This window comes from Mytilus trossulus, chromosome 2, assembly GCF_036588685.1.
Source record: "Mytilus trossulus isolate FHL-02 chromosome 2, PNRI_Mtr1.1.1.hap1, whole genome shotgun sequence".
Classification (NCBI taxonomy): Eukaryota; Metazoa; Mollusca; class Bivalvia; order Mytilida; family Mytilidae; genus Mytilus; species Mytilus trossulus.
The window spans coordinates 11255787-11269813 of record NC_086374.1 but is presented as its reverse complement, the minus strand read 5'-3'; the positions used below and the strand labels follow the sequence as shown (position 1 = coordinate 11269813).

At 30.1% G+C, this 14027-nt stretch overlaps 1 protein-coding gene across 2 annotated transcripts; it reads left to right on the top strand.

The window, feature by feature from the left end:
- The first annotated feature begins 62 nt into the window (after positions 1 to 62).
- LOC134706476 (coiled-coil domain-containing protein 89-like) lies at positions 63 to 12291 on the top strand. Of its 2 annotated transcripts, XM_063565445.1 has the most exons (8): positions 71 to 311; positions 1991 to 2017; positions 2648 to 3120; positions 3781 to 3911; positions 4289 to 4425; positions 5552 to 5634; positions 5951 to 6044; positions 7281 to 12291. In XM_063565445.1, the coding sequence occupies exons 1-8, from the start codon at positions 180 to 182 to the stop codon at positions 7365 to 7367; spliced, it is 1164 nt and encodes a 387-aa protein (XP_063421515.1). In that variant the 5' UTR covers positions 71 to 179; the 3' UTR covers positions 7368 to 12291. The 2 variants fall into 2 exon arrangements, with proteins under 2 accessions (XP_063421516.1, XP_063421515.1); XM_063565446.1 differs by lacking the exon at positions 1991 to 2017 and having other exon boundaries at positions 63 to 311; positions 7281 to 12290.
- The last annotated feature ends 1736 nt before the right edge of the window (positions 12292 to 14027 follow it).

The following is a 14027-nucleotide window of genomic DNA, read 5'->3' as shown; positions in this document are numbered from 1 at the left end:
TATGTATATCCTGCTGCAATTACATAACTTTTTTCAATATTATCATTTATCAAATCGTAACTGTTTGTCGTAAAAATATCTGGCATTTCCGGCGTCATGTTTCTGTGGTAGCCGTTTCGCCGTTTTTATTTCGTACTTGTTTTTAACAGAAAAGTGGAATATGTTGCTTAATTTTAATTATGGAATCATCTCTTGCTCACCAAACAACCTTTCTATATGAGAATTTTTCTAGTATTTTACTAGGACAAGACATGGCATCAAACACAAGGAATCCTAAAGAAATTAGAGAAATGGTTTCTGACAGTAACAAGGTGAAAAAAACAAAATAAATAAAAGTGTAGTGTTTATGTTTGGTAAAATATTTGTTTGTATGTAATGATAGTGATAAACTTTTAAATAGAATACTGTTTTCATCTGGGACCAAGTCAGATTAATATTATATTTGCAGTGGTAGTCCGAGATTACTCTGACGTCGAACGGCTGTTTTGCCAGACAAGCTGGGGCCATGGGACGTCAGAGCTTGTCCCATATCAAAAAGTGGATATTTGCCCTACAAAAAATAGATGCGCTGCTTCGTTGCTTCTGGTGCCGACTGACAGCCTTGGAATTATATAAATTGGCCATCAATCTGTTCATTTTTCATTTATCTCTTCATTTATGTAAGTTTCACCTACCTGGGTGGGCAAATATCCACTTTTTGATATGGGACGACCTCTGACGTCCCACAGCCCCAGCTTGTCTGGCAAAACAGCTCTTCAACGTCACAGTAATCTCGGACTATTGCAGTGGGTATCATTGCCATTGGCAGAGGGGGGATAGGACCTTTATCAGGACTCTGGGATCGGGTGTTTTTAAGCTCAGGATTTTGGGATGGAACCTTTCTTGATCTGGGAATTCTTAAACCGTGATATGCGAAAGTCGAATATTTAAGTGTGAAAACAGGATGTACATGTACATGTATCAGTGTACAATATCAATTTCAAATGTCTATTAGTCTTCCCAAGTTAATTTTTTCAAAATCATGTTAGGCCTTAGGGTGCATCTTTTTACAACAGAACCCATAGAACTCCCTGCTATTTGCGACACTTTCCTGAGAATTGGTGATGCTTTAACTGTTGACATCTTTTAAACAACTATTCCTTTTCCGTGGTTAAAAAATGTAGCAGTGTAACAGATATGTTTTATTATGACGTTAATATTTTATAGGAACCCAAGCAGGGTTGGCAAAACCCCCTGTTTTATGACTGTTGCCCAGCCCTAGACTGAAAAATTTGAGCGTCTGTGCCAAACCCTGTATGTCTGATACAATATACATGTACTGTACATGTAGTCCTAATGGACATAATTTACATTGACAGTCTGTGCCAAACCCTTTATGTCTGATTTTCCTGAGATATTTATTTGACATTCAGGCTAATAAATCCATTTATCAGTTAATTATGGAATAATTGTATGCTGCAGGAATGAGAATGAAGTTTCAATCGTCCTGTAGTAGTACTAGGGGCCTACGTATAAGATAAGATAGATAAGATAAGAATTTTATTAATCTAATCAAGAACTCATAAAGGGCATATTTTACAACACAATATGATTGGAAAAAGCAAAGCAGAAAACTAATACCAAACTAATGCTATAACGTTATTGACAGGATCAGAGCCTAACATAACATGTGTTTTATATAACTATTATATTAAATCTTATAATTATAAAATATTATATTACTTCATATATTTTGTTTTCATCTGGATCTTATTTCTAAACCTTAAATTGTATACATACATGTACATAAATACATTTCAGATTTCTTGTACTGTGACTAAACTTTGTAAGCAAAAGTATATAAAGTTTCTAGCCTTTATCATTACAATGTATCATGCCTACATGTTTATAATGACCACTTTCAAATGTACATGAAGTGCAGGAGTTCAAAAAATATATACATTTAACCAGATTTTGTTTTACTACGGTTTGTATTGCTTTTGATTGACAGACAAAATCTTGTTATGGAAAATTTACTGTGAGTATTGATTTATCTTTTGGTTATGATTTTACACTTAACCAAATAATTGCTGTATGAAGCATATGTATACATGTAACAAATATGTTTTGTAACCATGCTTTTTGATGAACATAATGAAGTTAAATATTTTTATATGTACGATGTAATGTAAATGTACATATACATGTACTGTTTGTTCTTAAGATTTTGTGTGTTTTGTTTTCAGTTAACTGCATGCAAATTCTATGTCTGTTATCTAAAATGAAACATTTTTACAAATAAGTCATATAAACAAAGGCCTTGCGACTTGTTTTTCAGCCACAGTTGGACTACATGTACAGTATATGCCATTTCAGGTGAAGCAGCTGGTTGTCAAGATTTTGTTGAAATTTGTGTTTAGGTCACTTTAATCTAATACTAATGGTAAAAAACCTGCTTTCTCAGTCATGGTCTATTGTTCATGCAACTTTAGTGTCATGTTCAAATTGGGATTAGGTCAGTTTTATTAAAACAGGAATCATTTATGATAGGTCAATAATATTTAATGTATAGCTTTGCCATAACAGTTTGTTTGAATCTTCAATCATAAATGTATGTATTTTGCATAAATGTTACATGTATTGGTAATAAACAATTCATTCATTTCAGGACATGTCAGATATGCAGAGAAATCTGAGCAAGTTGAAATCTTTGTCAGAAGATGACAAGACAGAAACTGCTATGTTACGATCTCGTATAGATGAACAGTCACAACTCATAATGATATTAAAACAAAGAGCGGATGATGTGTCAAGAAAATCACAAACTTTGGATAAAATTAACAAAGAAATGATGGACTTCAGAGAAAATGCACAGGAAATGTTGGATGGTGAAATCAGAAAATATAACATATTAAATGCAAGATTTGATGACTTGGCTTCTAATCATCAAGAACTAATTAAGATAAAGGATGAATACAAACGTTCAAATCAAGAATTACGAATAGAAAATTCTCGTCTCAGGGAAGAAAATGAAAGAATATTTTCAGGTGCTGTTTTGGAAAAAGACAAACAAATTGCAGAAATGGAAAGAAAATTATCAAGTTTTAAAGAGCAGTATAATATGCTGGAACAAAAGCACAGGTAATGAAAAATTGAAGTCAATATGTGCATGTATATTAATAAATGTAGTGACTTTTGTCTAGTTTGAAATACTCATGTATGTTTTGATATTATATATAGCAGTCTTTTTGAGTTTGTTTCCCCACTAAATCTATAATGTATTATGAGCTTGCTGGTCAATAGTTCAACCTCATTTGACATCTTTAGCACTTGTTTGTCTCATTTTCTTTTTATTATTATAAAATTTACATAAGCATGTATATTTTGATGGACTTGGTTTACTTCACATGTTTCTTTTTACACATAATAGATATTAGATAGGTACATGTATATTTGAGAGAAAATCCCAAATACAAATGTTTATGAAGTTGAAAACAGGTAAGCTAACTTACTTTATCTTATATATTCTCCTACACTTTGCAGCAGTTTGCTTATCCGAACATAAATTTTTCTGATTACTTCAAAATAAGACAACTGAAGACTGGTATGAATTGAGAGATGCACAAAGTCACAATTTTTTTTTACTTGAATTGAGATCAAACTTATATAAAATGAAAAAAATCAAAATCTTTATTTTTATAGTAATGTGCTTGGTTATCTTTTAAACCATAATGTATGTTCAAAATATAGAAAAGTCATCATAGTCATATTTTCTAAATATTTGTGCCCTTTAATTATCAGACAGCTACAACAAGATATGAAAGGTAAAGAAGATGGTTTACGGAATGAGATAAAAACTGTGAATGAAAACTACAGAACTGAAGTTAAAATGTTACAGAGCAAGTTACAAGATTCAGAGGAAAGATTAAAGGGTATTTAACACTTGATGATAAGCTTACCGGGATGAACTTTTTCAGATTTGTCATATTTCTGTAAATTTGAGAATGTTCTTTTATACAGAATTGACCAAAAGAGAGGTGCAAGATGCCTAAGGGACATTCAAACTCATACTTGTGGAAAATAAACTGACACCATGGCCAAAAAGAAAAAGTCAAATAGACAAACAACTTCTCCTATTTTTTTTTTAATTATGAAAATATTAAAAATTATGGTAAAATTAAGGAAAAGAAATATATCTTTTCATTTTATAAAAAACATAAGGTAAACAGATCTTGATATACCTAATACAGTATTTCAGATATAGAAATAAAAGAAAGATATAAATTGAAGCTGATTAATTTTATTTAAGGTGCTAATTACAAACTACAGAATCAGATTGAAGGTAGAAAATCCTTAGATGTGGAGTCTCAACATAGAATACAGCAACTAACCAAGGAAAAGGATGAATTGTTAGATCTTGCTATGCAGAGAGGAAAGATAGTACAGGTATAAAATTGATAAGCATTCATATAAGTACCATGCATTATATTTGAAGAAAAATGTTTGGTATGTGTCACTGATACAATCGCACAAATCAAGTTTGAATTTTGGTGGCATCACTTTTACTTTTCTAGAATTATGCCCCTTTACAAATTTTTCGATCCTGACATTATCTTTAGTTTAGCCAATGTTATGAAACTTATATGGAATACTTATGACCACAAAAATCAGATCAAGTTTGAATTTTGGAGGTGTCACTTCCACCTTTTTAGGGTTATTTCCCTTTACAAATGGAAACATTGCTATATTTTTCTTTTCCATTCTCTACTTTCGTTTGCCTCAACTAAATGTTATGAAACTTATGCACAATGCTTATTACCAAAAAATATTTAGTGGCATCACTTTTACAGTTCTAGAGTTATGCCCCTTTACAAATAGAAAATATGCAGGATTTTTCGTTTCCATTGTCTTATTTAAGTTTGCTTAAACTAAATACATGTACAGTAGATTCCACTTAATTGCATACTGCTTAATAGCATAATTCGGTTAATTGCATACTTTTCTCCTGCACAAAACCATTTCCCATTCATCTAATGTTAAATTGTACGGTTATATGCATAGCCCCACAAGTGGCATTTTTCAAATCAATTTATTATAGATGGCAATAGCAGACATTTTAAAGGTGTACAGAACTGAAATTTAGGGCAATCAGTCAAAGATTTACTAAGAAATACAACTTTGAAATATTGTTATTCATTAAGAAAATTGGCCCAAAATCGTTATCGGTTTTTCAGTCCTTTGCGGTAAGTGCTGCAATTTTGTCGTAGTTTAAAAAAAATCATATTTGTTATAAAAATCTTAGTTACCGGCATATTTCTTCCATTTCAGCCATCTTTTGAAGTATTTACAACTCAAAATTATAAAACGGCAAATATGCGCACCCCACTCTAATGCTTTTTAACACAAAACTCAAATATGAGTAGCATCACTTTCAAAGTTTCTGAGTTATGTCCATTTACAACTTTATATACATGTATAATACAATTAGGGGCATCATCTGTGTCCTATTGACACATTCCCCATTTATTTTGTAATGGTCATACTAATATATATATATAAAATCTATGTTCAGAGAGAACAAACAGAGAATAAGAAATTACAAAAAAGGATTGAAGACATGGAGAAAGCTGTTCAAACAATGGAAGAAAAATTTGAGTAAGTTGAATCTTCTAGTGAAAATACAGTCAATATGTTATAACAGACAGTGACAGCTTGACTGTGACTATGAGATGAAAGAAAAATCAAGTCAATCTCTTTTATTTGCTATAAATATTTTCATTGTGGTCCTAAAGTATATTAAAGAAGATTTATTATCTTTATATTAATATGATGTGAACATAGTCAATTATTGACTTCCTTGAAGTTGTCTCCCTTACAGTGACTCATGATGTTTCCTATTGTGTTATGGCTTTCAAGAGACTGTTTTTGTTGTTATTGTTTTATGAATTTATATTTCAAATTGCCCTTGCAGAAGAGAGGCAACAGCAGTTAATGCCAACCTTCAAGTGAGACGACTGAGAGAAGAGGCGTCCGATGCTGGTCATAAATATACAGAAGTTGTCAAAGTAAGTAATATATATTGCTACTGTTCTTCCATTTTAAAATTTCCAAAAGTAAGGTATTGTGGGAGGTACTTCATCTTGGTTATTCAATAGCAGAACACAATAGGTCTAGATTTTCAATTAAATCAGCAAATTTCGATGCGGGAATGCAAGATATATATATTTTAGTAATGAAAGGAGTAAGAGAAAAAAACACGTTATTTTACAATGTCCCACAAATTATCATAAGACAATATATGATTATTATACCACTGCTTTAAAAAGTGGGAGTATACTGTTTTACCTCTGTCTGTCAATCCATCCAGTGTTTAATCCATCAGTCCGTCCATCCCATGAATATTTTCGTCACATTTTTCTCAGGAAGTACTTAACAAGGATTTCTGAAATTTGTTTTCAGGTTTTATATAATTCAGTTATACTGTGTGATGCCTTTGTACATTCATCACTCATCAACTTCCTGTTTTTACTGAACACTTGTATCATTTTACACATGATAGCCAAGTTGAAATTTTTTCGTCCCATTTTTCTCAGGAACTATTTGACAAGGAGTTCTGAATTTTGGTTTCAGGGTCTATATAAGTCAGCTATACTGTGTGATGTGTTTTGAGAAACACCACTCGAAAACTTCCTGTTTACCAAAAACTTGTATCATTTTACACATGATAGCCAAGTTGAAAACTTTCGTCACATTTTTCTCAGAAATTTAACTTAACAAAGATTACTGAAATTCAGCTTTATCGGGCAATGGATTTTGAGATTCATCACTCGTCAAATTCTGTTTTACCTTAATATTTCGGAGGGGGTATCAACAGATACATGTAGCAGAAGTCAGTACCTCACAGTTTTTCTTGTTTCCACAATTTATTTTTTACAGACGGCTACAATATTTTTTACCCAATTTTATTTCTTTCAAAAACTAAAATCCATGAATTCAAGAACCCAGGATCATGTCAATTTTTCTCACACCCCGAAAATTGATACTGACAAATATAACTACTTTCACAATACCTTTGTACTTTGTTTATAATTCAAGTTTAACACTTATATTTTTATTTTGCAGGAATTTACCTTAAGACTTTGTTTATAATGCAAGTTTAACACTTATATTTTTATTTTGCAGGAATTTACCTTAAGACTTTGTTTATAATGCAAGTTTAACACTTATATTTTTTTTTGCAGGAATTTACCTTAAGACTTTGTTTATAATGCAAGTTTAACACTTATATTTTTATTTTGCAGGAATTTGAAGCCTACAGAAAGCACTCTCAGACATTATTACAAAGAGAAAAAGATCTGAATGAGAGATTAAGACATTTAGCTGCATAGCTTGTACCTAGGTGTTTATTGCTGAGATTAATTTGTAGAGGAATAGTAAATGTAGTAGTATGAACAAATATATGCACAAGATGTACCAATAATGGATGGATAAAAGGAGAAATTAATTTATTATAGTTATTGAATTAGAAAAAGAAGATATTGCTATTATAAAATGCATCATCTTGTATATTTGTAAAAAATCAGTGATAAGGAATAACTTCAAATCAAATACATTTTGTAGTACAATTAGACGTCATATCAAATAGTACAACTAGACATCAAATTTGAATGAAATATTACTGATAAAGGTAGTATGACAGTTGTTTACTCTCTTGAGTCAGAAATAACAGCAAATGATAGGTACAGATTATTATTTAAATATCATAAGCAAAAAACAATTTAATGAGTGGGGGCCAATACATTCGAAACTATGTATGTATTTTAACCAAAAAATGTGTTTCTTCAATTAGAAATATACTCTTTTATGTTTTTGACAGCCATGAAATGACAGTAAATTCTGTAAAATGGTGAAAGTTGACTATTTGATTTTGAACATGGTTAGAACATATATACAATTACTATAGAGCACAACAGTTGCCAAAAAAGATATTGAAACAGTAAAGAGTATTTTGTTTTTATCAATTAACTAGCTAAAAGTCATTTTGGGTGATGCTTGTACTTTATGATAATTAAGCTAAAAGATACAGAATGTGGTGGGTTAAAAATTTAAAGGGTTCCCAACTCTCCACCTAATCTGGGACAAAAGGCTTGGCTTATATTAACATTTTTTCAAAAGTGCCTCTTAGAATGTTTAAAAACTTCATTAGTTATGATATCAAGCAAATTTTTCTTTTTTTGTATATAATACAGGGACCAATCAAAACCAAATTGTAAAACCTTGCATGTGTATACAGGAATACTATTTATTGTCAGGCTTTCTTATACTAGCAACAACAAATACAGTATAATACACTAAGCGTGAATGATTTAAATTTTAAAATCTTGATTAAGGGGAGATAACTCGGATAGTTTTATTGTATAAAGAAATTTACAGTTCAATATGAAGTAGGAAGAAATTCAGTCATTTTTTGATACTCCAATTTACTTTTAAACTGATTGTAAATTAATTTTTATTTGATTTTTTTGCATTATATATGTACACTAAAACTTTATCTCATTCATTTCCTTACATTAGAATATAATAAGAGATATATTAATCTAACTTTCCTGAGTAAATATTGAAGAGTAAGTTTCTTACACATGCATAAAAAATCCTTTCTTTTATGTGGACAATTTCTCAAATAATGTAACAGGTAATTGCAAAACTTGTAATGCATAGAAAAGACTTTATTTGATTACCTTTCTATTTTCAGAATATTACAAAACTTACAAGAAATGATAAATAATTTTTCACATCATTGATTTTCTTTAAAAAGAAACATAATTGATCATGTTTAATGATAGTTAATTCACATGTTTTTCCATCTCTGAAGTTTAATAACCAAATCCTTAACCTCCTTTAAAGTCAACCACTCTACAAGATATTGTAAAGATTTTGTCAGTTTATATCCAATACTTTCTCCATGTGTACACTTTTTACAGATATGTAATAGAAAACTTTGTAAAATTAAGAGAAATGTATTGAGGATTGAAAGTTTGAAACTGTTTAATGTAATAGAAAACTTTGTAAACTTGAGAGAAATGTATTGAGGATTGAAACTGTAAACTTGAGAGAAATGTATTGAGGATTGAAACTGTTTATGTGTTGAATTTCCAGAAATAATATCCTTGTAAAGATATTTTTATTTGCAGAATTTATTTTAACATTTTTATTCATTGTATCAATTTGAAATACTGCAATTTGTTTGGTTTTTGGGAAAGGGTGCACAAAAAATCATTAGGTGATGGAAAGATTAATTTGTAATCAAATTTGAAAATAAAAAATCTTCATTTTTTTAAGAATTTTGGTTATCTTTTTTAAAAGGTCTTATAAAGTCATGGTGTTATCTTTATTATTCCCCTGCTAAGAGAAGCATGGTTGGGCGACCTTTTTGTCAGTTGTTTCATTCATCTGTGTGCTCAAAATGTCTGCCATTTGTACTTAGACTCATTCTTTAAAGAATGACTGGTTTATTAGGAGTCCAGCAAGTATCATATACCATATTGCACCTCATATTTTATTTATCAAATTGTCTTCCTGAATTTGAAAGATATCTTTTTAAATGCTATGCCTATTAATTTCGATCAGATTTTTATGCCCCACCTACAATATGCCCCACCTGTGATAGTAGAGGGGCATTATATTTTCTGGTCTGTGTGTCCATTAGTTCGTTCATCCCTCCCTTCGTCCTTCCTTCCATTCGTCCGTCTTTCTGTCCGTCTGTTCTGGTTATAGTTTTTGTTCAAGGTAGTTTTTAATGAAGTTGAAGTCCAATCAACTTCCAACTTAGTACACATGTTCCCTATGATGTGATCTTTTTAATTTAATTGCCAAATTAGACTTTTGAACCCAATTTTACAGTTCACTGAACATAGAAAATGATAGTGCAAGTTTCAGGTTAAATGTTTTGGTCAAGGTAGTTTTTGATTTAGTTGAAATCCAATCAACTTAGTACACATGTTCCTAAGGTTCTGATCTTTCTATTTTAAATGCCAAGTTAGATTTTTTATTCCAATTTCACGATCCACTGAACATAGAAAATGATAATGGGAGTGGGGCATCCGTGTACTATGGACACATTCTTGTTTACTTTCTGACACTGTTCTGACTAAAAAGAAAACTGTGCCATGGTAAAGTTGTATTAAAACACTCTTTTTATCATGCTTAAGTTTTATATTTTGATGGTATAGTCAAGTTTTCTGGAAAAAATATGTTTTTTTTATATATTTTCTGTCTATAATATTGTTATTTTTTAATGTAGTGTTTTTGTTGATCAATGAAATTGTGAAAGCCTATTTAATTATTATAGAATGTCATACCCTTATGTCTTGGTTAGATTTGTTTTCAGATGTCCGTCCATAAATTACTTGTGATTTTCTTTTATGTATAATGAAAGAATGTTTATCAAAGAAATTGTTTTATTCCTTAATTGTCTTTTTTGCAATTTTCGTGTTGGTCTATTTGTCAGTTTGCCCAAGAATATTTAAAGTACTTCTGAAAAATGACTTCATATTTGGTTAACTGTGTGATGCTGATAAGTTTAAATATATGAGCATAAAAGACGGGATGTATTATGGTATGCCAATGTTTGTCCATATGATGTATGTCTGTGTGACAACAATTCATATGAATAAACTCAAATATGCCTCTCCCAATTTTCCCATAAATTTAACATAACATTAGAATTGATGGATGAAAACACTCACTTGTAATTTTTTTGTTATTGGCTATTTTATTTCAGAGTTACTGAACTTAGACCCTTAAAATCAAGGCAATTTTTCACAAATTGTGCACTTCGTCAACTATCCATTTCCTTCAAACTTCACTTTAATTTGTGGATTGATGAAAAAGAAACTTTCTTTTTATTTATTTTTTTTTTATTTTCTGGTTTGTTGTTCCAGAGTTTAAATAACATTTAAGGCTGTTTTTCACAAATAGTGCACTAACTTCAGTAACTTGGATTGATATTCTCCAAATAATTATGTGGGGATTGATAAAAGTTCCATTTTGATTTTTTAGGTTTTCAATGTTTGTAACTCCAGAGTTCAGGGACTTTCATTGCAAGATTTTAGATTTTTTTTATACAGTAACTTGAGTTTACTTAGATTGATTTATTGTAGAATTTACATAATTATAAGAAATAATACTTCTTTTAGAAATTGTGAAAATAATAAACAATTTAATTTGATAAATGGTAGCATCATGCATGTTTATCCACAGAGCTATTTTATATTTCTATAATTAAATGCCTTTGAAATATATTGTCGACTATTATTCTGTGTGTATAAATAATTTGATTATGTTCGTCATTCATTTCTTTGGTGAGAAGCCTTTCTGCTTGTTTTTTTTATACTCTGAATTACAATAGGAGTATAACTAGTGCAAGTACATAAATTGCAACCTTTTGTTTATTTTTATAATGTGTAATGTCTGTACTTGAAATCTGTTACATTTGTCACAGAGTGACTGCTCATGATTACATGTGTTTCATAGTTTATATACAGAATGTTTTATAGATATATTTTGATTTCTGTGATATACATTTATTACTGCTGAACATCATACTGCTGAATAAACTTAATATATGATCTTGGGGAAATCAAATGTTAATAGCTATAATGTGTAATTAACTTACAAACAAAGAGCATAGGGATCATATCAAAATGATTTAAATGAAACTTACATGTACTCTGTTTTTCCTCAAAAAGGGAAAATCTATATGCATTGATTTTATGATTTTCATAGTCATTGCAAGGAGTATGATATTCAGGCTTGCTTTGATGACATTTTTGATGTGTTTTGCAGAGAAATAGGACTTTGATTGTCAAGATATTGTGATTCTTTAATTTTATTTTATTGATACCAGTTTTCTTGAATCAGAGAGAAATTAAATTGTCCTTGATGTATGATTATGTTGTTTCCTCAGATTCTGCAAACAAGACTATAAGAAATTTTACTATGTTGAACATTTCAACTTCTGGTTAATGTTTATCTCAAAATCCATATAAACTTAGTACCCCAGATATGATTTCATGCTATTAATTTAACATTTTGTGTATAGTAAATGTGGATTTCAATTGTAGTGCTTTAAACAAATATGTATTAATCTTTCTCATTTTGTGCCAATAATACTTATTGAACATGTTAAAAACATTCTCTTATAATTCAACTTGTAAAAAATTTGTTAAACCTTAAATATGTTGTCTGACCCGAAGTGATATTATGTTGTAAACAATATTTAACTGAAAGACTAATAAATGTGATATGTTATTTCTATAATATTTATTTGATTTATTGCTTTAAATGATTAAAGAATTATTTTAATGAATTATTTACAATAAATGATATTTTAAGATAAATTTGACTTCGTTTTATATCAATTTATATAACAGCTACAAAAGTAAAGATGAAATAAGTTCACAGTATAATTGCACAGATGAAAAGAAACCAATTAAAAAAAGATCAGTTAAAGAAGAAACATTACTACAGGGACAATACCATAGCCAGTAAAAAAAAAGACAAACATAAACAAAACTTTACACAGAAACATAGATAACATGATAGCCAGTAAAAGCTTGAAAAATACATTCAGCCACAAGACTACATTACAACAAATTGCTTTTGGTATTCATAAAGGTTTTTAAGACATTACTTCACCTTTATTTTTAAAACACCTTTTACATTTTCTTGTGCACATTAACTTTTTATCAACAAATGTCACTTACACTATCTACAATAACCTTACGTCATTTATAAAGCTATCAAGTTCATAAATTGTCCTTAATTTTTATTTAAGCTTAATAGTATTACATACTCTCTTATGACAAAGACTATAAAGGGGTTGTTGTTGATCATTAATTTTGTCTGGTGTTGCTGATAAACAACTTGCAAATTTGTAGTTTGAAGCAAAATGAAAATATTATGTAATCTTTCAAAAGTAAATTTATTCTTGGCATTTGAAAAAGATCCTATGTTCCTGTTTATGATGTTGCTGTCCTTTGAGCCTGCCTTCATTATCTGTCCTTTACCTAGTTGTCTTTTGTCTTATCTTAATGTCGTTTTGTTTTAATTGGTAGTGGATGATAGATATTTATTAATGTCTTTTAATTTTTTGAAATTATTTTACCACTAATGATTAAGAGCATGGCATAGCGTAAAGACACCAGTCTATTGAAGGTAAGAAGGGGACAGGGGGCCTGGTCCCCTTATGGAGGTTCATAATTATATAATAAATGCATAAACCTTTTCAAAATTATCACTCCATACGTTGGCTTGTAAGACTGCTCTCCCTTTTTCAAAATCCAAAATCCATCCCTGGTAGCAAATCACGGGGGGGGTAACTTCCAATTATTGGGTATACGGGGATGTGCCAAAAATATGGGTCATAATTTTGCGAGATTTTATATAAGAATGACCCTCCTTTTTAATGACATCCTATATTAAAATGCATTTACGTTTGAAAACTGTATATTGATTTGGGGTATAATGTACATATCATATAAATATGCTATTGAGAATCTTATATTATTAATGGTCAATTATTAATTTCACCTTTCAAATAAGTTCCCGAATGAACCCTGGAAATTTGTCTCCTGATTTGATCTTCAATAACGTTTTAACGTCATATTTTAAATATTGTATATAAGTATAGGTCATTCTTTCTTAAATATTTATATAACTATAGGTACTAAATTTCAGTGAATGTTATATTAAAATGGGTACGTTTTTTGAGGCAAAAATGGCACACCCCTACCAAAAATATATCGAAGCTCAATAATATGTACCATAGTGTTGTTTATATTTTAGTCTAGAGGCCATCTAACTATTGAAGATCTCTGAAGACTGCCAATTGTGAGGGGGGATAGGAGGGGGTCCTGATCCTGAAATCCTGGGCTTAAAAACACGAAATCCCAATGTCCCGAATTTAAATAAAGTAAATCAGAACGTCCCAAAATCAGAAAAAAAGAATTCCCAGATCCTGAAAGGGTCAATCCCGAAATCCAGAGCTT